Source organism: Neoarius graeffei, chromosome 16 (genome assembly GCF_027579695.1).
Source record: "Neoarius graeffei isolate fNeoGra1 chromosome 16, fNeoGra1.pri, whole genome shotgun sequence".
Lineage (NCBI taxonomy): Eukaryota > Metazoa > Chordata > Actinopteri > Siluriformes > Ariidae > Neoarius > Neoarius graeffei.
In genome coordinates, this window is record NC_083584.1 from 44039662 (window position 1) to 44064851 (window position 25190).

Below are 25190 nucleotides of genomic sequence, written 5' to 3' on the forward strand. Positions count from 1 at the left end.
CAATACACCATATTAATAAATTCTTATACATTACAAACAATTCTTACTTTCATTTATATTTTAACTAGTTGTACTTTCACTCTGGCCCAAGCATAATGAGAAATTAAAACAAAAATGCAAAATAGACTTGGTATATAGTATTACTTTTACTTCTGTAAATCTAGTATCCCTGGAAGTGGGGTACATGCAGGTGAGGAACTGAAAACACTAAATTATTAAAGCTAAGGTAGGCAATATTAGAGAAACCAGCAAGAGTAAGCTAGAGCTTGAAAAAAGTATTCAACTGAAAAATCCCATCCCCTCCCTCAGCACTCCCTCCAAAGCCTCTCCTCCAAAACACAAAACATGCAGCGACCGAATTAAATGATTGGACATGATTTTTACATCCCTGTGTCTGCTACAGATGACGTATTGTTTTATTTTTATGTTCAGATCATTTGATTTATTCATTGCTGTCAGGATATAAAGTGAATTTCAAGAAATATAACTAAAAATACTTCCAAAAGAAATTGCCTACCCTAGCTTTAATTAAACAAAAACAGCAAACCTTTGATATATTTGATGACAAATCTTCAATGACACTTTAGAGAATTGTGTTGGAACTTTTACTTTCGTACAAAATACATAAATATAGCATCTGCAGGTGGGTCCAGCAGCAGAAAATATTTGTACAGATACATTTTATGCACACACGCACGCGCGCGCGCGCACACAAAAAGTAAGCAGACATCCTTAAATACTAATTTGCCTCACCCAATCCCTCTGAAACATGATTAAATACAATTAATTGTTTAGCCTTAGTTAAATGCATTTTCCTGTCCAAATGGAACGTTACCTATTCAACTTTTAAAGAATTCAAGTGATCCATAAAAAGGACCATTACTGTCAAGGCGTTGCCATTATACACCCTTATTACATATACGCTCTCTCTCTCCCTCATGCTGGTAGCTCAAGGGCATCAAGCAGGAAGAAAATAAAAATACTAGCCTTGATAAGCCACAGATGCATTTCTCAAAAAAAAAAATTCCAAATTACCTGTAAAGTCCATAATTTCAGCAACGACACTCACTATCCCTATAGTGAATCCTAAAGCAGCAGATGATAAAGACAGCACCTTCATGCAAAAATAACAGAGGATGGGCTGTTTATGGCACCAGCTATTTCTGAAGAATATGTTGTTTTTGTGAGACAAAGCGCAACTTGTGCTTTAAGTAACAAAATCTAGGCCATAAACATATTGCCTAGTTTTGCAAAATACAATAAGAAATGCATTATTCAAACCACTGATATATAAACAGCTCAAACCAAAACAAATGTGAAGGTGTGAAAGTGTGCAAATTCCTTTTGGTATCTACATCGTTAAAAACAACAACTTCCAACGAGCCTATTCGACATGGTTAAGCCGAATTAGCAAAGGCTAGCAAACAAACTGGTTGCAACTTAATTCAGCATTCATTCAGGCTGATCAAAAAGTTCTTCTTAGTTCAACTCAACACCATAAATAGAACGCAAACCCAGCGACCCTGCTTTGTAGTATTTGTTGCATCAACGTTTTTCTTCATCCATCATCTCTCAAAAATACAGCAACTTCTATCTTTGGAGGAAACGCTTACCTAGACGTTTCTCCTTTAGATCGCACATATAAATAGAAACTTTAAGAACCGTTCACATAGGTAAACATCATATCGTATGCACTTTTCAAACAGTTACTATAATTGCAGTGCATGAAAAGAAAGAGACAAGGTCTTGTGGGTGTGTTATAGTTGCAGAGTAATGCTCTATATTTTACATAACAGCTGTGTTGTGTGAGAATATTTTATGCAGGCACTGTCCTGAACGCGCTCCAGGCATGGAAACAGCGAGTAAAACAATGAGGTTCGTTGCCTTTGCGCACCAGGCGCAGTTTCCTCGGGTGCTCAGCATCCTTGGACCTCATGTGCTGAATATAGACCTGAAGATCAAATCAAAGATGCGACAGAGAAGAAAAACAAGCAGGATCATTAGTCATTGCAGCTGTAATGTAACATCCTGTAGGACAAGCTTAATAAAAAGGATGTAAAAAGTAGATCATAAACTGAGAGGCAGTCTTAGTCTTACCTGACAAGCCTTTAGACTCAGTTTGATCTCCACCTGGCTCGTCTGGGTGCCAACCCACATGTACACCTGTATAAAAACACACGAGCCATCAAGTACAACTTCCACTGGGCCTTTGTCCAGAGGTTTACTTCAATAAACTTAAGTAAGCACTTACTTCTTTTCCATTGTCTAGCAGCATGATGTCATCATCAGCCAAATCATCTTGACAAAAGTCAGAGCATTTCTCAGATATAGAAAAGTAACCTTTCTCATTGGAGCACCTGCAGTGAAATGGCATAGATGAATTAACTTTGATAAGAGACCAGCAAACAAACCTCATCTCATTATCTGTAGCCGCTTTATCCTGTTCTACAGGGTCGCAGGCAAGCTGGAGCCTATCCCAGCTGACTACGGGCGAAAGGCGGGGTACACCCTGGACAAGTCGCCAGGTCATCACAGGGCTGACACATAGACACAGACAACCATTCACACTCACATTCACACCTACGGTCAATTTAGAGTCACCAGTTAACCTAACCTGCATGTCTTTGGACTGTGGGGGAAACCGGAGCACCCGGAGGAAACCCACGCGGACACGGGGAGAACATGCAAACTCCGCACAGAAAGGCCCTCGCCGGCCACGGGGCTCAAACCCAGGACCTTCTTGCTGTGAGGCGACAGCACTAACCACTACACCACCATGCCGCCCAAACAAACAATATATGAGTGATTCCACGCTTATGGGTACTGAAATGGGGACATGAACTTATTCACCTGAAACCATTTCTTTTTTTACCATCAGGTCACAAAACATGTAATCTTTAATGAATGATATGTTAAAAGATAACTTTAATTTTCTGAGATGTAATAAAAACATATTTATATGCCAAAGTCAAGCCTGAGTTCCAAAATGATGTCTGTTATATTACTCCTGTTACGATTGTCCATCTCGCGTCTGTTACAAATTAATTACAATCTAGCTATATACCATGTTAATCTTATTGAAAGAATGTGTATGTTTATTCTACTACACATGTTTATTAATTATATTTGCTAAAACATCACCTTCCTATGTTTCAAAAAGTAATTCTACATTGTTAAAATTGAGAATCTATATGTCCACAACACTTCTGTTACGTTCTGACTTTGGCATATAAATACGTTTTTATTACATCTCAGAAAATTAAAGTTATCTTTTAACATATCATTCATTAAAGATTACATGTTTTGTGACCTGATGGTAAAAAAAAGAGAAATGGTTTTAGGTGAATTTTTAAAAATAAGTTCATGTCCCCATTTCAGTACCCATAAGCGTGGAATCACTCATATAAAAGAATTTAACAAATAAAGTATTTAAATTCCTAACCTAAAAAGCCTGGCATATTTCATGTATTCTGCGTCTTCATCGTATGGTTTCTGTGAGCCAATGCCAACCCAGAAAAAGTTTTCTGGTTCCTCTCCCTCATTTATTACCTGTAAAAAGCAAACACACTTCGTGTTGTATAATCAATTCAAAACAATTTTCTCAAAAGCCAACACGAACGAACAGTCCAAACATGTACCTGCTTGCTGTAGGTATCATCAAACATGGAGTTCATAATATCCTCTGCCAGCTTAGCCTCGTCTGGGTCTGCTGCTCTGCCAACCCATGTATACACAATACCCTGGTTGTCTGTACTCTCAAATGGCACCTAGAAGAGGTTGGGGGTGATGGTGACAATAGTTTGTGTCACAGACAGGTTTTTTTTAAAAAAAAAGCAGCATTGGCACTACAATTTCTAAAGCATTAAAGAGATGAATCTGGAAGTGCATAACAGTCAAAGCCACACAAAGGTTCATGTCTCTTCAACAGAACATTCTTTTGTTCATGGCTCCAAAGAACCCACATGGAGCACACGTTAAAGGTTAAATTATTAATAATCTCTGTTCACAATAAAGGCTTAATAATAATTTTGAGCACTGGAAACTATGGCCATAATTATGTGGACACCTGACCATCACTCTCCTATGTGGTTCTTCCCCAAACTGCTTCCAACTTTGTAGGAAAAAACAATTGTATTATGGAACGTCTTTGTGTGCTGCAGCATTACAATTTCCCTTCACTGGAACCAAGAGGCCCAAACCTGTTCCAGCATCACAAAAATGTCCCTGTGCACAAACCAAGCTCCATGAAGACATGGTTTCGCTCAAATTGGAGCAGAAGAACTCAAAGCGCTTTCACTGAACGACCTGTGAACACTTGTATGCAGTCAACCCATTTCAATTTCTTCCACTCTCATCCAGCAGGCCTCTTCTGGCAGCATAGATACTGTCAATTTGCAAGTTCTGAGGAATCCTAGAACTAAGAATCCACAGCCCCACTTTCTTGTTTTCTATGGGTTCACAAGAAGGGAGCTTGTGAATTCACAAGTAAAATATTTACCCAAATAAACTCAGTGTAACCTATCTGAGTCACCAAACCATCTGACTTGTCCGACGCTATCTCCGATTCAGATATGTTTATAAACAAAGGCATCTTCCTGCATCTTTTCCTCTTCAGTGAACTGCTTTTTTACTGAGGGAACTTTAAAAGCACAAATCATCTGACTGCTGCTTAAGCTGAGTAAGTGGAAAAAAAACTTTTAGGTGGCCCTAATATCACTATTGCAACAGGTTTAAAAAATATATAATAATAATTAACCAGAAAACTGGACCTGGTGGCACCTTTGCATTTATTGCCAGTACAAATACATAGAACATTACCTTCAGAATGAAGCAGAACTCAGAGTTGAGGTTACTGGAGTCAGTTGAAATCTGGATAGTTCTATGGAAAATACATCATAAATAAGCATGTTAGTCTGTCAACAATAAATGAATTTTCTTGGGTTTCAGTCACGGGACTTTTCTTAGCGATTTCACTTCCGGTAAAACAGCTGGTGGTCAAGCAAACCAAAACGGCCGCCATAGTGCGAACAACTAGCGATAACAGAGTATGCTCGTAATCTAGAAGCCACTGCTGGCTTTAGATATATTCAGAAGATTGCTACGTGCAATGGAATCGACCCCTACAGTCTGGGAAAGGAGGATTTGTCACACAATCTCGAAAACCACCCCTCAGTCGAGTTCCCCGTCATCTCAAACTATCTGGTGTTGCAGACATCCTTCTACACCGCAAGACAGATGAAAGCATGGAAGAGTATGGAGGCTTATAACTTTTTTGTATGTGGCTGGGTAAAGGACCTCAGTATCAAGTCACTGCCGAATGAATCCTGTATTGTTTTTGCCCATGTTTTTTTTTTAAGCTTTTCATTCGAGGGCGGCACGGTGGTGTAGTGGTTAGCGCTGTCGCCTCACAGCAAGAAGGTCCGGGTTCGAGCCCCGTGGCCGGCGAGGGCCTTTCTGTGCGGAGTTTGCATGTTCTCCCCGTGTCTGCGTGGGTTTCCTCCGGGTGCTCCGGTTTCCCCCACAGTCCAAAGACATGCAGGTTAGGTTAACTGGTGACTCTAAATTGAGCGTAGGTGTGAATGTGAGCGTGAATGGTTGTCTGTGTCTATGTGTCAGCCCTGTGATGACCTGGCGACTTGTCCAGGGTGTACCCCGCCTTTCGCCCGTAGTCAGCTGGGATAGGCTCCAGCTTGCCTGCGACCCTGTAGAAGGATAAAGCGGCTAGAGATAATGAGATGAGCTTTTCGTTCGTGTCTTTACAACGAAGCGTGCAAGTTGAAGTGTAAACAGTTTGCTTGATTCTCACTTGTGTTGGCTCGTATCTCTCAGGTAAATCATTCACAAAGATCATCAGAAACCCCTTTAAAGACCTGGATCTTAGTTAAACAAGATGGAGAAGTGATCACGGTGCATTGTAACCGTATGGCTGGGGAAGAATTTTGTCACGACCTTCATGCATATGGACTTTATTATTCATGGTTGTTTTGATCGTGAGCACTTGCTGAAAGACCCGTTGAAAAGACCGCTAGGACATCCTGTTAAAGAAAGCAAGACGTGTCGTTTTCAGTATGGCGTCCATCGAGTGAGGAGTAAACAAAGAAACAGCTGGGGACTTTAGCGCTTCATGACTTTAAAAAAAGAGTACCATAAAACAACACATAGCAAGAAACGTACCTGAAAAAAAAAAACCAACACTAAGGACAAAGCTGAGAGGGAGATACACACCTTTCATGCAGTGATCACTGCAAACTCGAGCATGCTTCAACTCTGCTCCCTTCGATTTCAGTGAGAGGTTCAAAAGCCACCTTTCTCGACGTCTTTTTGTAAAACCCTGTGTTCGTTCACCCTTATTAGTTCACGGGGAACCCTGAAGAAACTTTTATCAGTTTCACGGTTTGGTCGATTCAAACAACCTAAAACAACTTTTTTCATGCGAGCAATGCACCTTCTTCGTACAAACACTGTCAATGGAGCTTTGGTAGACCACCAGCTAAAGATTTGAATAACTAACGAGGCGGATGTGACGTCACATGAAACCCAAGAATTAAAAACATTCTCTGACATTTTGACATGTGTATTGAATAGACTGGTAACCTGGTGCAGAGTGCACTGCCATTTGTCCTGATATGGTACAGACTGGGCTGCACATTATCCACCTTAAGCTTTCTCTTCCCTTTGTGGATAATGAACTTCCTCTTGAAGTGTGACAAGAACTTGAGGTTTTCCTGCTGCTGGGTCATCCTCACAACCTGGAAGATGCACGCCATGAAAATCATAGCAATTTGGACCACTTTTTTTTTTTTAAATATGTTTGACAGCTAAGAAATTGTACCTCTAGTTTGCCAGGGAAAAGGCTCTCAAACTTCTTCTGCAAGCTGAATGTAAATGTAAGCCAGCCCATGTTGGAAGCCTCACGACCTTGCCAGAAGTAAACCACACACTGGAAGTCCTCTTCAGGTTGCTTGTCCTCATCCTCTCCTTCTCCATCATCACCCTTCTCTTTTTCTTTATCCTCCTCATACTCAACTGGCACCCAATACCTGCAAAGCAGCACACAAACAAAAACGTCAGTCAGCATTTATAACTGAATGGAAGCTATCATACTGCATAGTACTTACATTAAGAATAAATTTACTCCACAAATACTGCAGAGCCTGCCTCACCTGAAAACTACCGCCATGATTACAGGTCGACATTTTGAGTAACTAAATGAATTATTTCTTTACAGCCTTCATGGATCCTGTCCATATATTCATGGAAAACATTTCACATGCTTTCAGAGATACAAAGACAATAACACTAACAGGAATTAATACAGATTGTGACTTCACAAACAAACAAGCTAACCAGAATATGGGATTTCAGATTTAGTCCAGTTAACTGGAGTCAATGCAATTAACAACAGGTTCAACTAAGAGAAAGGAAAATGAGAGGCAATCCTATTTCCACAAGATTAGCCATCCAATACCACTTACCTGCAGAGAAACACATAGCAGTCTTGCGTGTTGAAGTGACCAAACTCCTCTTCTGGCAGTCGGGCAAACTTTTTACCTTCTAAAACAAATCCCTCCATACCATCCAGGTCCTCGTTCCATTCTTCCATCATTTGCTCAGCCTGTGCAATGATTACCATGAGCCATAATGAACACATTAAAAACAATGCTGGTTTTCCTTTTTTTAAATAAAAATTTGTTCAGACGGGAGTTTAAAAAAAAAAAAAAAAAAAAAAAAAAACCACACATCTATTAAACCAGAAATTTTTCAGACAAATAAATATGCATATTTTACAAGTGATGCTTTTATTACTAACACAATTGTTAAATATGATGTGGTGCAAAAAGTGTCTGAATAGGTATAAAAACAGCCAAATTAATTGGAGAAACCCTAGTATACCATAACCGACATGTTATGCCAGTACCATCTTAACTTCTCTGAAACTACTGTACTGCTTAGTGGTGTGTATTGATATGCATCATGAATTTGTATATTACCCCATAAATTATCACCCGTCTTAGACAAACTTTTTATGGTTGCGGTTGTAAATTACAATTTATTTATTTGATTTTTCCTCATTTCTCACTATAAATAATCACGTTTTAGATTATTATCCTTATACGACTTGAGTGCAGTTGTATAATGGGCTGCTCTTCCATGCAGACATAGAAACCAAAGTTGCGGACCTTGTTTCCTTACGCTAAATGTTCAGTGGAACTTAGTGTTGCAGTCTTCTGTTTCCTATCTCTCCATGGTAGTCACCTCAAAGTTGAGAGTAGTAACTCAGTCCTCACCGGCCTCGCGTTGCCAGCGGGTATTTTGCCCATCATTGCTACAAGTTACTGAATTTCATTGACCTTACATCGTCGCTCATCACCACATTGCCATGAATCGCTTCCTGTGTGTAACACATGCTCCCTCAGAGACATATGAAGCCAAGCAACCTGCTGTTCATGCTGCATCACACACTCAAGAAAGCGGTTTCTGTCCTCTTACGCATACATAAGCTCACAGACATTCACAACTAGCTAGCGTCGTTCTGCTTGACAGGGGAGAAAGAGAGAGAATATGCCGCCTCTCCTACCCAGAGCGCGTGGCCAATTGTCCTCTCTTGGACTCCCAGCCACAGATAGCTGTAGCATCATCAGGATTTGAACTTGCAATAGGGCAACAAGTTTTCCTGTTATGCCACTCAGGGGCCTGTACATCATTTTTAACTTGAAAGTGCAAGGAGTACCCTGGGAGACAAGTTTACACAATAGCATACTGAATGAAATGAAGTGCATATGACATCAAGATCTCACCTCAGAAAGGGGCATAGGTGGTTGCCTGGGCAGGAAGAGAGCAGTCAGGTCAGCCTTCATCTGGTTCTTTTGCTCAGCATCCTTCTTCACCTTTCCTGACAGGCCATTGTTCTGCTGAACACTCTCTGCATTCCTGGTGTAGTCCACCTTCAACACATCATCCCAGTTCTTGAACTTGGATTTGAAGACCTAGTAAGGAAAACAGAGAGGCATTGGGGTGTATGGGGAAGTCTTTTACCTTATTTCTATTCAAATGTCATGTCAGAATTGTGCAAACACAGACATTTAAACCGGAGGAGCTTTGAATAAATTGTGCGCTTGCATTTCAAAGCATGTCTCACCTGGCACTCAGTACCCTCCAGGTTGCGGAGGACTACGGCATGTTTTGGTCGATGGAGCATGCTGCACAGCTCCTGGCCTAATTTCAGTGCAGCTGCTCTTACAAGACGAGGGGACTTGCGTCCAATCCAAATGAACACTTCAGACCAACAATCCAGTATATACACACCTTTAGTGTCTAGAAGGCTTTGGAGCTGCAACAGGAAGACATCATTTATAGTTAGTGCATTCAAATGAAGCCAACCTGTAACTTAAAAATAAAACTTGAGCGATTACTATTTCACATACCAGTCTGAGTTCTGGAAGCACATCAAGTTTGAGTTTGTCCTTATGCTCAACTGAAAGCTTGTAGTTGATTTGAGGAAGTTCAAGATATCCCAAACCCAGACCAACCTACAGCACACACAAGATCAGCTTTCACACACTCATTTCACTCAGTGCGTTTACATGCACATCCAAATCGAGCTGCTGTCGGTAATCGAGCTAAGGGTCCCAGAGAAATCCAATCCTACATGCACACAAGGAAATCAAGCTGTTGTGTGAGGTACATTGTGCACCTGAGCCACAGGTGGCGCTACACGCCCCATCGTGTTGGTACACTTCCGGTTGTCGTCATGAAGAAGAGCTATTCAAGAGTGTAAACAAAGTTATCAGTTCTGTGTTCTCCATTGCGCGTTTTTCTCCCGTCCATGAATTTTAATATATTCAACTCCTTAAGCTGAATGAGCATGAACTCTGTCTCCTTATTGCTCCAGAAGTGCACGTTTCTGCTCGCCATTTTCTCTTCGTTTGTTCCTCCTGACCTCTTCTGCTGCTCGCTACTACTGTTGTCATGCCGACCGAGGCTGTCGTGTTTCCCGCTTGTGGTCTCATCCTCGTCACTTCCGGAAGGGGCAGTGCTGAAGTAAGTAGCTCGACTACGTAGCTTGATAGGGTTTACATGCACTAAGTAGCTCGGCAAAAAAAAAAAAAAAAAAAAAAAAATCGCATAACGTAGGTCGTGTAGCTCGATTACGAGAAATCAAGTTCGGTTCGATTTCAGCCTAGCTAAGGTGTTTCCATGGCATTTAGAACTTCGATTTCAGTCGAGCAACGGCAGAAATTCGATTTTCTCTATGTGCATGTAAACGCACTCACTGTGTTGTCATTTATCTTGATGGGGGGTGGGGGTGGAGACAGACACCAACCTTGTAGAGCTTAGGTCGAACTGGAGAAAAGTCATCTGGAACATGTTTCTTGATTTCTTCTGGCTGTCCACCAAGAATTTCCCAAAATTCTGGAGGTTCCTGGTTCTGCATCAATGAAGTGATCTCTGCTTTGCCCTTCCTTTCATTTTTGTTTATCTTCTCTGCAAATAATCTTTAGACGCCAGTGAGAGTACAACAGGTTAGAGTGAATCAAAGGGAAAAATGCTGTTAGACAATAAATAAATAAATCTCACAACATACCTGGCTTTTGTAGTGCTGCTAAGGGTAGCATTGGCTCCTCTCCACACATATATTTCAAGACCAGTATCCAGCAAGAAAACAAACCTTGTAAAAGGAAGCAACATTTTAACACTTTTGAGATTACCCAACTATGTATGCACCTTGGCAGTTATCTGGGACTTACCGAGGATCAAGGGAGGCTGCCTTTAGAGGCACAGATTCCATTTTGATGTTCTTCTTCCCATACACACGATAAAGTCTGTCCACAAAAAAAAAAATTAAATAAATGTGTCTATAACAGAAGCATGCTATGGGCAATTCCATGTAAATGTCAACCTCACCATGCAAAAATAAAGCAACATGTAATACATCAAAACCACTCCCAGAGATCTCACCTAGGCCTGTATTTTACAGATGTGAATAAGTTGAACCAATTTGTAACCAACCTAATATGTCACTGTCAGTCTTTCTTATAATGTAAAGCCCAAGCTAAAATCAACTATGATCATGTACAATTCTATATTATTGCCACAAGCCACAGAAATGTATGCTAAAATCCACAAAACAGCAAAACAATAGCCATCCTAAATATTATTTAAGAACTTTGATAGTTTTAGCTGATATTTAGAGAGTTTTTCAAAGGGTTATGGTGGTTAAATTGCTGATTTTCTAAACATATGCCATGTCTATTTCAGACGCGTCACATCCATAACGGAATTTCGTCACATCCATAACGCTGACTTTTCCTTCCGAAACTCTGCATGAAATACAAAATATTTTAAACAAAGATTTTTTAATATTCACCTTGGACCCCTCTATCAAATGGATCTCTCCATTTCGACATTAGGTTTACAATTTCACAGAGTTTGATAAAAATGTACAGTCACCCAAGAAAAGTGATACTTTTTCTGTCACGTCCATAACGCATCTTTAATTGGCGTTTTCTGGCATGCCCTAGATGTACTATGGGAATTGTTCTTGTTCTATCACTTCTCCAGTATGGTACAGCCTTAAAATATGCAACACCTTTTTAAATACTGGGAGACAATAAAACATGCACTGGGTCATTTGTTGCCATTTTGAGTTCAAGTGTCACGTCCATAACGCTGGAATTGCTCCTATAGTGTCCCCACCTCCCCCCCATTTGTGTTTCAGTTTAATACCTTGTTGGGTATTGTGTGTCCTCTACTGTGTAGAATCCACTGACAGTACCTCCTTCTATGTAGGAAATTTCAGTGTCAAATACCTAAAGGAACAAAGAGCAGGAATTAAAAAAAAAAAATTAGATACAACCTGAAAGGATGCTACAGGAATCATCAATACAACCTTGATACTTTCTTCCACATTTTTTTTTTCTTTTTAAACTGGATCCCAGTCCCAACCCACACCTCTATCCATTTTGATTTTCAACTCAGGACAACATGAAAAGAAATCTAATGCACATGGCCTACTAACCGCAGTAAATTCTTCACTTTCGTCTCCCATTTCCTCTCGGATAGTCCTACACTCAGCACCCAGGAAATTGCGAAGATTAACAGCATGGATAGCAGAGCCTGCTTTCTTATCCAAGGTGGCATCCTGACCAATCCAGTAATAGATCTGCCAGGTTAAAGCCCCATTGTCATCTAGAAAAGTCTGAAAATAAGAACAGAAATATAAAATACAAATGGATGAGTAAACTTCTATAAAGAAGAATAACAAAAAAAATAAGGTTTTGAAAATTCAGACACATGAGCCAAAATCAAAAAAGCATTGTAAATGAATTTTACCTTCAGAACAATGTAACAGTCTGCCTCATAGAACTTTCCATGGAAAGCTTCATCCACCTGAACAGGCAAGAAGTTCTCTATCTGCCACACAGAGACTCCAGGAATCTGACCCACATCTTCCATATAGAACTCAGAATAGTCAAGCGGAGGTTTCTCAAGGTTCTTATCCCAGCGTTTAGACTTCAGGTCAGAGTATTTCATATCGCCGTTCTCCTGATTAAATAGGAGATCATTCATTTGTGGCTGGTGTAGTACAGCGTCTATATACTTTTTTTAAGGATGCATTAGGGTACAAGCATGTTTATCGCTACATTCACACTGCAAGGCTTAATGCTCAATTCCGATTTTTTTGTGAAATCCGATTTTTTTGCGAGGTCGTTCACATTAACAAATATATGCGACTTGTATGTGATCCTCAGTATGAACGAAAAGCGACCTAAAAGTGTTCCGCATGCGCATTGCAGGATACGACGACGTCACACGCAGTGAGCATGGCCAGTGTTTACGGAAGTAAAACCGCCCGGTTGCGGTATGATCCATCCAATCTAGCTTGAATAGCTGCATCCCCCCCAAATGGAAATCAGCTCCCTAACCTCTGCGTCCTTCCATTGAGAAGATTCAGAACCTTCACAGCCCGAAGTGTCCCTCGCATTGATGTCATGCGCAGCGGTGCAGATACGTTTTTTGAACTGGGGGGGACAAAAAACTGGGGGGGACAAAGCTGCCAGCAAACCAACCCCAACCCCGATATGCCTGTCAAACTTGTTGTTAGTAACCATAGCAACCAAGCTCGAGCTCGCAACCTGTGCAGTCTGCGCAGCTCAACCAACCGAATATCAGTCTTTGTTTTGTTTTATGTGAGTTGTTGCAACTATGTATACACTGCCGTGCACCTCAATAAACCGAATGGTGATTAGTCTTTTGATTTTTCCGTGAGGTTTGCCTTATGCAAAGAAAGACAGCATAGACGGTTTTTCCTCCCTTTAAGTGGGGGGGACCGAGCGAGGTGAATTTAAATCTGGGTGGGACGAGTCCCACTCTCTATCTGCGCCCGTGATTATGCGCCATGTTGTTATAACTTTTTTTGAGAGACCCGCCGCCTACTTCAGCGCAGAATAGTGACGTTTGTGGCTTGTTGATGACGTGTAAGTCGGATGAATGCGACCTGGCGGTTCAGACTGAAGTCGCATATGAAAAGAGCGGATAGGAATCGGAATTAGGACCACATATCCAAACGGCCTGGGTCGGATTTGAAAAAAATCGGATCTGTGTCGTTCATATTGTCAATAAAAGATCGGATACAGGTCACATATGGGCGAAAAGATCGGATTTGAGTCACTTCAGCCTGCAGTGTGAACGTAGCCTATGACAAAGGCCACCAACTCAACCTGCGCTTAGATATTGTCTCACCTGAATAGATTTGTTCTTCTCCTGGGCTACATCAGACATGCCTTTCAACACCTGTTTAGCTTGGTCATCCTGTGTGGAATCCTTCCGTCGCCTTAACCTCATTTTTCTGGCCATTGGATCTCTTGGACTATTTCCTATACAGGGATTATATAGATATATATAAAAATAAAAAAAAATACTGTAACACAAACACTTATATGGCGTTGTTCCAGCAGTACTGGAATCATGTCATCTTCTATTTATATATTCGAGACTGAAACATAAAATAAAGCAGCATTATGTGGACATCATTCCTGTAGCTGAATATGTGAATCTCAATGGAACAAAACAAAACATGTGGTTTACTGCACCTCCACCTGCTGCAGCCACAGTAGCTGGTGATGCACCAGCCAATCGCAACTGGTTCTGCAAGGAGAAGTCTATGTTGTACCATTCGGCTCCCCTGTCCACTGGCTTCGGTGGCATAACCAGGTTTGGATTTTCACGAACATCCAAAACCTATATTAAAATAGCAACATGAGTACTGAGTGAAATTTATTCAGCGGCCATTTAAAATATATTTTTTTAAACCTTACATCTAAATCAGTGAGGAAATGGATAGCCTCTGGTAACGTCACAAGCCTGTTCTTGTTCAAAACCAATTTCTTCAGTTTTGCGCACCTGAAACGCATATACAGATGAAGAAAAATAATTATGTTAGTTTAACACAATTTGTAATTACAATTCACCAGTGAAGTACAGTGCAGGGGCGTACATGGGGACTGGGATCCTGCGGACACAAACACAGGAACAAGTGGTTTTTACTCTTATGCAGGCAACTCTCAGGACAAAGGAATGCCATGTTAATCGACATGGAAGCTTAGTGGACAGGACACATTAACCATGTCGGATGTAAATTGGGCTTTATTCATTTGTTACAACTATAAATTACCGTTTACATTTTGAGAAATAGAACCAACTCATACCCCATTCCCACTCACACTGAAAATTGTATATTTTCAGCTATAATGCTGTAAAAGTATCGTGTGGGAATCTATCCCCTAGTGACATTTATGGAAATCTTTTGCAATGGAAATCGGAAGCATCTGGAACAACCTGTTGTGACCATAGTGATATTGTGACGGAACTACTCGCACTGCCTCAATTTAAAACAACCGGCAGCAAAACATTGGCAGACACGGCTGGAAATTAGAACGACACCAAAATCAAAGAACTGTTGGCTGTCCGTGCTGAGGACGAAATTGCTCGTCGGATATCTGGTTCTGTTTGTGATGCTGCTAACCATCTCAGCTTGGGCTGTTCACAACAATATGGACTTACTGGCTCGTGAATTATATTTTTTATGCAGTCTCACATATTTAACATGTCTCACGGATAGTTGTGCTCCGTAGCATTCCATTAAATATAGTCAGGTGGGAATACACGATATCTGATACTTTTCCATTACAGAAGACTGAGTGGGAATGAAAACTTGTCATCTATCCATCCTGTGTTGTTTTTACCTCATACAAGAATGGATTTTGCATGTGAAAGAGGCTCAAGTTAAATAGAAAATATCACAGGTGCATACAAACAAAAATAACTGCAGGAGCAGGTGGGATTGGTCAAAATTCCTGTACAAGTGGTCAGGAGTGGGAATTTAAAGGGGGGGGGGGGGGGGGGGGGGAATCCCACAAACCCATCTATTATTAAAAGGACTTCCTACCTGCAGAGCCCCTCTGGAATAAGCTCCAGATTATTATTGGCTGCCATGAACTCCACCAGGCTGGACAGCTTCCCAACACCAGATGGCACTCCATCAAAATCAAGCTTGTTTGAGTTCAAATACAGCTTCTTCAGTTTGGATAACTTGCAAATTGCAGACTGCAAAAGATCAGATTGACCAATCGGTGATGATTAAATTATTAGAATACTCATCTCCAAAATATGACGCAACTGACTGATGTTTGCACTCTGAAGGGGTTATTTTATTTCCAGAAGGCCAGTGTGGCAAGAAAACATCCACTTCAATAAAGCAGGATACAGTGATTTCAGTTTTTAATCATTTCGTCCTGGACTTGTAAACTTGGATGAGATGTAGATGGTTGGAACGAAACCTACAGCTCTTCATAGACAGGGTTTTTTCTAGAAAAATTTAGTATGAGGGCGCTCACCATGGCGAGGGAGCGAAGCGGGGGGGTGGGGGGTGGGATGGTGCTGGTTGTCCGTCCCCCCGCCGTGCGAAGCCTTTGAAAAATTGAGGCTACAATGGGACATTCTGAGGCTGAGAGGGAAATTGTAACAAACTGTCTGTCAACATTGAAAAAGAAAGAAGTAATCTTCTTCTGTCCCGGACAGTCTTTGGCTTTCTTCCGCTTCGTGCTGCGGGATGACATCTTTAAATGCCCAAGTGTCAACAAAAACAACTCGCCAACTACTTCTGTCAAAAGCTCCCGCGCCAGTGGGTGAAAGGTCATTCAGTCTCGAGAAATCTCGCTCTACAAGTCAGCTGACCTTGTATGTAACCTATGTCAAATCTCGCGAGAGCAGCCGCGACAAGTAAACAACTAAACAACATGGCGCAGCAGTCTGGAAAATGCCAATTCGGATTGTTTTTGCACCGTCTGGCGGTGTATCTACTATGATTGGAATATTTTTGGAGTAATTATAACGTATTTGATGATCAGACACATTGTCACGTGGTGTTGCTGGGGTGTTTTCACGGAGAAAAGATCGTTTTGAGAAAGATTGCATGTTGTGCTGTAGCATATAAGTGCATGGCCTAAGTGTGACTTGGGGTTCAATCGGCATTTCGGTAAGGGGGCGCACGCTGAGAGTAAGAGGGCGCAGCACCCCTGTTCCCCGGTTTAGACGAAAGCCTGATAGATAAGACTAGACACCACTGCACTGCAGGCTGCTTTGCCCTTCATCATTATGTTCCCTCCCTCCCCTTGACTTGTGGAAAATTGTAGATGGGTCATTCCGTGCCAACTCACCTAAATTTCAGGAACTCCCCCACATCACCGTCTCAGATTTTACTCAAAAAATTCTCTAATCAAGAATCATATGTTTGTACCACACATGCAAAATATTAGCCCCCAATTATGTTGTAGTTTTGGAACTACAGGCCTTTGAAATATTGATGTCAAAACACCACATGTCGAAATTGGCTCTTTCCCCAACTTCAGAGACCCATAACTTTTTATTGCAGCTATCTAGAAAGTTGTGTGTGCAGATTCTTGCTGAATGATACCCACTCTTTTCAAATCTGTTGCCAGAAAGCCTCTGAAGGACATACTTTTTGCATAATAGGAAGCCAAAAATGGCATTTTGGCCAAAATCGCTTAAAATTCATTAAAACTCAAAGGGGCCTAGTAGAAATATGAAACTAGTTAGATTTTTTTCCTCATTACATAGTAATTGTAGGGTTGTTATCTGTTCACAGAAACATATTTTGCGATGAAAATTATATTCCTGAATTTTTAAAAATTTTTTTTAACATCTTACGTCCTTTCCGAGGGGGCTAAAATAGGGCATTTTTGCCATCTTATTTGTTAATGTGGCTAGGGGTTTAGGATCTTCTAGTTTTTTGTGAAGATGCTCTCATATAAGATGTAACTACTCCCTGATTTTTTTTAACAAACGCCCCTTGCTTCATATTTTAATAATTTTTTTTGTACATGGACAGTTTCATCATTTTTCACTTTTTTCCACATTCAGAACTCTGTAACTCTACATTGGAAAATTCCTACTAGCAGCCATTTCAGATTTACATACACTGACATACAAATTTTCATATTTTAGTAGTAGTCTGCCCAAGAAATTCATATTTTTCTTTCTATTGGGACCTAAAAACAGCTATTTGGCCAAAAATGACAAAAATGTTGACTTGATATTTTTCAAGTTCTGGAGGGAATGGGCTATTTTCCTCATAAATTAAAGATGTGGTGACTTTTTCTATCCTGGAACAAGATCTCATCACAGCTTCTGCCCAATTGCACCCACTCAGCTGGAGATGAGAAGGGTTTCTTCTGATGTGGTACCATCATCGGTAGTGGACATAGGACCTGAAACCACACCAGTTTTACAGTCCCAGTTACAGGCCCCAAGCCAAATGTCCCAATCTGCACCAAATATGTACCAGCCAGGCAAATATATTGCCTGTGTTTATGACAGAAAATGGTACATTGGAAATATTGTCACCAGAAATGAAGAAGAAAATGTGTATGTCAATTTCATGAGACAAGGACGAGGCAACACATTCTCATGGCCACCACAAAGCAGGAAAGATGAATGTTGGGTGCCTTTGCTTCATGTCCTTTGTGTGGTAGAGGCCCCAAACATAAAAAGTGGGGGACGCCATTACCAACTAACAGAGGATGACTTCAAACTTGTGAAAGACTTAAGTTTTAACTTATGTACTACTAGATGACAGTTTATGAGTGTCTTAGCACATCACATGAAACTGTACTGCCTGTGAATGAATTACCCATTATCACGGATGCCCATATTTGACTTTAAATTATGTACAAATCTTGTGATGTTTTTCAACATCATGATCATGGATCATTGAATGTGTTAATATGTAAATAAAACCTCATTGCTAAATGTTTTGTGCTTACACAACCTTGAAGTATATAAAAAATACTACTCCAGAATTTTGTTGTTATTTTTCTATATTTTCCAAGGATATTCAACAAAAATTGCAATTATACCTAAAATTTTCTAATTGCAAAAAATAATATACAATACAGAAAAAGTTGTTCAGGAAATGTGTATGCCTAGATTAGGTTCTTATAAGCCTTAATTTGTGTGCAAAACACCCCTTTATTATTCCCTTGTTTATTAAAAGCTGCCCAGCGTTTTTGTCATTTTTGGCCAAATAGCTGTTTTTAGGTCCCAATAGAAAGAAAAATATGAATTTCTTGGGCAGACTACTACTAAAATATGAAAATTTGTGTGTCAGTGTATGTAAATCTGAAATAGCTGCTAGTAGGAATCTTCCAATTTAGAGTTACAGAGTTCTGAATGTGGAAAAAAGTGAAAAATGATGAAACTGTCCATGTACAAAAAAAATTATTAAAATATGAAGCAAGGGGCGTTTGTTAAAAAAAATCAGGGAGTAGTTACATCTTATATGACAGCATCTTCACAAAAAATTTGAAGATCCTAAACCCCTAGCCACATGACCAAATAAGATGGCGAAAATGCCCTATTTTAGCCCCCTCGGAAAGGACGTAAGATGTTAAAATTTTTTTTGTAAATTCAGGAATTGAAATTTCATGGCAAAATATGTTTCTGTGAACAGATAACAACCCTACAAATACTATGTAGTGAGGAAAAAAATCTAACTAGCTTCATATTTCTACTATGCCCCCTAGAGTTTTAATGAATTTTATGTGATTTTGGCCAAAACGTCATTTTTGGCTTCCCATTATGCAAAACGTATGTCCTTCAGAGGCTTTCTGACAACAGATTTGAAAAGAGTGGGTATCATTCAGTAAGAATCTGCAAACACAACTGTCTAGATAGCTGCAATAAAAAGTTATGGGTCTCTGAAGTTGGGGAAAGAGCCATTTCGTCATGTGGTATTTTGACATCAAAATTTCAAAGGCCAGTAGTTCCAAAACTACAATGAATTGGGAGCTAATATTTTGCATGTGTGGTACAAACATATGATTCTTGATTATAGAATTTTTTGAGCAAAATCTGAGACGGTGATGTGGGGACCCTTAGGTGAGTTGGCACGGAATGACCCAGATATGGATGCCAAATATATCCAGTTTGAGAAACAAACAGCATGAAAGTACTTACGGGCAATGACGTGAGCTGGTTCCTGGACAGGTTCAGAGTCTCTAGGTGGGTCCACTGATCTATACACAGTGAGAGCTCTGAGATCTGATTACTACTCAGATTAAGGCGTTTTAAACTGGCCAAGGAGTACAGGCATTCCGGCACCCGAGTCAAATCGTTACAGGACAGATCCACATCTGCGAATAATAAAATCATTAACTAAAACAAATCCTCACACCTAAAAGCCTGTTTCTCTTCTCTCACACAGCGATAGCTACACTGGCTTTACTCTTAGTACCTGCTAAATGAATGAGGCCTTCAAGACTTGTTGGCATGTTACTTTGAGTGCGTTGAGTGTTCCTTAAATGGAGGGTCTGAAGAGCTACCATTGCCGGAAGCTGCCTGTTGGAACATGAAACAAACCCAAACTAATATTTGCAGGAACCTTATCAGCAAGTGAGAAAACAATGAGGTCATCAGGTCTGACTGAATCACACACTGTACTGTATATACGCCAATGGAGACTTCCAGATAATAAACAGCAACACAGTCTCACCTTAACTGTGCGTGCATAAGGGGATTATTGTTGAGAATGAGTGTCTGAAGATGAACCAGACGCCTCATCTGAGGGGGAAGGCTGTCCAACTTATTATTACTCAGATCCAGGTAGAGCAGATCAGTCAGGTTAATGAATAGCTGATTTGGTATGTTATCAATGCTGAAAAAAGCAAGAATAAGGAAGTAAGGTGACACAAATCACTGTAAAATAATTCTCAGAATGTCTCACACACACACACCTATACACACTTCTACCTGTTATGGCTGAGGTTAAGGACCAACATATTTCTAGAATTCTCCAGATCCCTCGGAATTTCAGTCAGTTGGTTGAAGCTCAGGTCCTGCAAAAATGATGGCGCATATGAATCTTTATCAGCTTGTGTTTAAAAAAAAGAAAAAGAAAGAAAGATGGAATAAAATGTGACACATGATAAATGACACCACTTAGGCAAGAAAGAGTTTATGAGAGACATGGAAGATGATGGAAAAATTAATCATTGTGTGTAATGAAATGAACAAATTAATGAATACAATAAGAACTGACATACCAGTACTGAGAGGTCATCCAGATTAAAAATGTCATCTGGAACTCCTGAGTTCTTGAGGTTGTTTGCCCTGGCCACAACTGCCTAAACATAGAATCAAAACATACAAGTGACAAATTAAAATGGTCACAGATGCAGTCATAACATTCGCTTTGCAAATGAAAAAAATAATACATTTTATATGATTATAAATCTGATTTACCCTTAGGTTCGGAAGGCTCGAGAGCTCTCCATGTAGCGTTGTAAGACTGTTGTGGCTCACTGACAAATGCTCCTGATTTTAAAATAATATCGGAGAAGAAACAAACATTTAATTGGTAAGGGCCAAAGTAAAAGCTTGCACACAGCGCTCAGTACTCCAACTCAAAAGGTATGCAGTTACATAAATTTCCTTGCTTACAAAAGGTCTATTATAGCAACTATCATGATTAAATGGTGACAGCAGGTACCTTTTAATGTTTAAATATGTACAAATAATTCATGGAAATAAATGAGACAATTCAAAGTGCTTATGTTTTGTATTAATGCTTCACATTAACACTTCTGATGGGTGGCGTGGACTCTGAACAGACGTTCTGTTTGTCATCAGTTCACTAATCAGACCAGACAAATCAAATCAAATTTAAAAAAAAAAACCTATGCAAGTCTGTAAATGCTTCCCTGTTGCATCTAGTCTCTGATCAAATGAGGTGCAAGGATCAGACTATACAAATTCAGCCCGATTTTAACACAGTTCTTTCATGGACGACAAATTTCCAGCTTTGGGCTCAAATACGAACACTGAGAATAACAAACAGGCCTTATAGATTACATTACAGGCATTTAGCAGATGCTCTTATCCAGAGCGACATACAGCACACCTAGTTAGGGGTTAGGTGCCTTGCTCAACAGCACTTCAGCTATTCCTGCTGATTCAGGTAATCAAACCAGTAACCTCCTGGTCCCAAAGCCACTTCTCTAACCATTAGGCTACGGCTTCCCCATGATACAATTGAAGAATAGCGATGTGGCGTCTGGGACGCTCCATGACACCCAGATGAAAGGTCTACCATGTCAGAATGTTTTGTATTTTCTCACCTAGTTTGACATCTTCTACAACATGTTCCTTCTGCAGCTATGATTGCCAATTTCTTGACCCTCCTCCCTGACGACACGCAAGGAAATGAACAATGATTGGCTGGGGTCAAACTTGTGTTGCCTGATCCCCTCATCAAGATATGGCAAAAGTTTTATGGCACTATGATTGTCTAATCATGACCATCATGAAAGACAAAAATATTGTATAGTCTGATCCTGGTATTAGATAAATAAATTTATATAAATTCAAGTGATTGGATAAGTTGCCACATATGATGATGTTTAGAGTCACTGAACTATGACCAGCTTTTTCTGTACCTTGATCATGGGGAAGCCACAGCCTAAAGGTTAGAGAAGCAGCGTTGGGACCAAATGGTCGTCGGTTCGATTCCCTGGACTAGCAGGAATGGCTGAAGTGCCTTTGAGCAAGGCACCCCCCAGGCTGCTCTGGGTATGTCATATGTCGCTCTGGATAAGAGTGTCTGCTAAATCCTATTAATGTAATGTCTCTGCTACAACATTTTTTATATGCTTGGTTTGGTCCACAGAAATACTTTTCTGGGTCAGCAACTCTAGGCTGTAGTTACTTTATTTTTCCAAGTTAATTTGGGCACATAATACAACAAATACATGTTTATTGCGGCGGCACGGTGGTGTAGTGGTTAGCGCTGTCACCTCACAGCAAGAAGGTCCGGGTTCGAGCCCCGTGGCCGGCGAGGGCCTTTCTGTGCGGAGTTTGCATGTTCTCCCCGTGTCCGCGTGGGTTTCCTCCGGGTGCTCCGGTTTCCCCCACAGTCCAAAGACATGCAGGTTAGGTTAACTGGTGACTCTAAATTGACCGTAGGTGTGAATGTGAGTGTGAATGGTTGTCTGTGTCTATATGTCAGCCCTGTGATGACCTGGCGACTTGTCCAGGGTGTACCCCGCCTTTCGCCCGTAGTCAGCTGGGATAGGCTCCAGCTTGCCTGCGATCCTGTAGAACAGGATAAAGCAGCTAGAGATAATGAGATGAGATATGTTTATTGTTTTAAGGGGTTATGTTAACTTCTTCACACTGATTAAAAATCAACAAAACCAAGTTACTTGACCAAGATTCACAAACTTGCATCAGAACGTATAATATTAAGAAATACTCACCAGTTTCTGGAGCGAGGAAAGTTCTTCTGGAAGATAACAAAGCCCGGTCCTGTTGAGTTTCAGCCATCGAAGACTAGTCATAGATTTAACATGTTCAGGAAAATAGCCTCCCTGTGGAAATATGACAAAACATAAACATCAGATACAGCTATGACTAATCACAATTACTAATGCAGATAAAGATTTACACTACACTGCTTATTTACAGTTTATACTAAATAGACCAAAAAAAATACCCTGTAAGCTTTTAGTATAGGAGTAATGCCATGATATTTGTATACAGGAAAGGAACAATCCTCAAGTCGTGATAAGAGAATGAAAGTAAGCTTTTAACTTGTCTGGAATAATAATAATAGCCTTTTATCGACTATATGCTACAGTCTGAATAATGTCTAGCATATATAAAAAACTGGTGTGCCTTAAATGTTTGAAACAGCTGGTTTGCTAACCGACTTAGCTTCCTAGCTAGCTAACGTCAGCTATGTGGCTACGCAACTTCATAACAAAATGTAATTTTAATTTTAAACTAAACACAAGCTTGTTCACTCTTTAAATAATACCTAAAGGGAGCTGTAAACATCCACGAATAACAGAGCAGGTTAATGGCTATTTTTTTTTCTTGCCAGTATTTCACTTTACATCTGTCACATACTGCTACACTTAGCAAGCTAACGCCCATGAATTGTTCCTCATAGCTACCAGTTTATAGCAAACCACAGCTGTGGGATTTATTGTGTTGACAGCGAGCTGGTGACGATGAATTACAGAAAGGTGTGTGTGTTAAAAACACTACACTGAAATAGTTACTTACTTTAAAATCATTCCCACTTAAGTCTACCCCCCTGATAAAGGGGAGAACTCCGGTGGCAGCCATTTCTAATTCAGGATACAGCAGTCACTGAACCTATTTCTGGGCTGTGTGTGTGTATATGTTGCCCCACCCTCTCTCTCTCTCTCTCTCTCTCTCTCAGAGTTTACAGAAAGCACAGCCCATGACTTTACACAACCTTAAAGGAAAAGTCCACCCTGAAACATGTTGCATAATGTCATACAGAAATGACCAAAACTTTGTGGACACCTGCCCATCATACCCATGTGCTTCTTCCCACAAACTGTTCCCACACATTTTGAAGCACACACTGTATAGAATGTCTACATGCTGTAGTATTACAATTTCTCTTCACTGGAACTAAGAAAGTGGTGTAGTAGTTAGCACTGTTGCCTCAGAGCAAGAAGGTTCTGGGTTCGAGCCTAGCGGTTGGTAGGGGCCTTTCTGTGTGCTCCGGTTTCCCCTACAGTCCAAAGACATGCAGGTTAGGCTAATTGGTGGCTCTAAATTGACCGTGAATGTGAAAAGTAAAGGGTTTTGTACAAAGACCCAGCAGCAGCAGTTTGCTAATGCTGGGCTTTGAACTCATGATCTTCTAGTCAATAGCCCAGTGCCTTGACTAGGCCTACTAAGCTATCATTTCCCTGGACCATCACCACACAGCATAACTGGGGGATTTTCCTTCCACCAAACTCACCTGATTCTGTTCATCAGATAATTAACAACATTGGATAGAACTTGGTGAATTAGAGGAGAGAAAAGCATTAGATTAGATTAGACAGGATTGATTAGATAACTAGATAGATTAGACAGTGGTGTAGTGGTTAACACTGTTGCCTTACAGCAAGAAGGTCCTGGGTTCGAGCCCAGTGGCCGGCAAGGACCTTTCTATGCGGAGTTTGCATGTTCTCCCCGTGTCTGTGTGGGTTTCCTCCGGGAGCTCCGGTTTCCCTCACAGTCCAAAGATATGCAGGTTAGGCTAATTGGTGGCTCTAAATTGACCGTAGGTGTGAATGGTTGTTTGTCTTTATGTGTCAGCCCTGTGATAATCTGGCGACTTGTCCAGGGTGTACCTCGCCTCTTGCCCATAGTCAGCTGGGATAGGCTCCAGCTTGCCTGCGACCCTGTAGAACAGGATAAGCGGCTACAGATAATGGATGGATGGAACTAAGAAGCCCAAACCTGTTCCAGCATGACAATGCCCCTGTGCACAAAGTGCTCCATTATGACATGCTGTGAGAAAAGCGTACTTGCAAACTCTACTGATTCAAGTGTTTGTCATATGCACAGTAAGGAACATGTCCTCTTGCACAGTGAAATTCTTAGTTTGCTGTCCACCAATTACAAATGCAAATAAATAAATGGGCGGAAGAAATAATACAAATTAAAGGCAATGTAGTGCAAAATAAAAGCCCCCCCAAAACAAAACAAAACAGTATAGTACAAAATAAAGGTAAATGTAGTGCAAAATATGGTTATAGGCTCCTGTCAGCTGTTCAGGAGTCTGATGGTGGTGGGAAAGAAAGAGT

The 25190-nt window shown here is 40.6% G+C and overlaps 1 protein-coding gene across 1 annotated transcript; it reads right to left on the reverse strand.

The window, feature by feature from the left end:
- Positions 1-591: 591 nt before the first annotated feature.
- Positions 592-23758, reverse strand: flii (FLII actin remodeling protein). The gene is made up of 30 exons (XM_060943028.1): positions 23644-23758; positions 22833-22943; positions 20821-20892; positions 20622-20702; positions 20329-20414; positions 20072-20233; positions 19814-19917; positions 19537-19712; positions 15449-15606; positions 14319-14403; positions 14094-14241; positions 13744-13877; positions 12334-12546; positions 12020-12199; positions 11728-11810; positions 10749-10823; positions 10586-10669; positions 10325-10496; positions 9426-9530; positions 9140-9331; positions 8799-8987; positions 7476-7615; positions 6833-7040; positions 6595-6749; positions 4819-4879; positions 3639-3767; positions 3443-3549; positions 2252-2357; positions 2098-2163; positions 592-1951 (listed from the first exon to the last, which is right to left on the reverse strand). Exons 1-30 carry the CDS (start codon positions 23704-23706, stop codon positions 1817-1819), a joined length of 3780 nt encoding a protein of 1259 aa, XP_060799011.1. The 5' UTR covers positions 23707-23758; the 3' UTR covers positions 592-1816.
- Positions 23759-25190: the final 1432 nt, after the last annotated feature.

Bases quoted from the DNA above. Each gene is read 5' to 3' on its own strand.
- flii (XM_060943028.1), bottom strand. From the start codon at position 23,706: ATGGCTGCCACCGGAGTTCTCCCCTTTATCAGGGGGGTAGACTTAAGT. The intron at 20,234-20,328 runs GTAGAAGTGTGT...TGCTTTTTTCAG, and splicing joins CTTAACCTCAGCCATAACAG to CATTGATAACATACCAAATC. The intron at 13,878-14,093 runs GTGCAGTAAACC...ATCCCTGTATAG, and splicing joins TGTGGCTGCAGCAGGTGGAG to GAAATAGTCCAAGAGATCCA.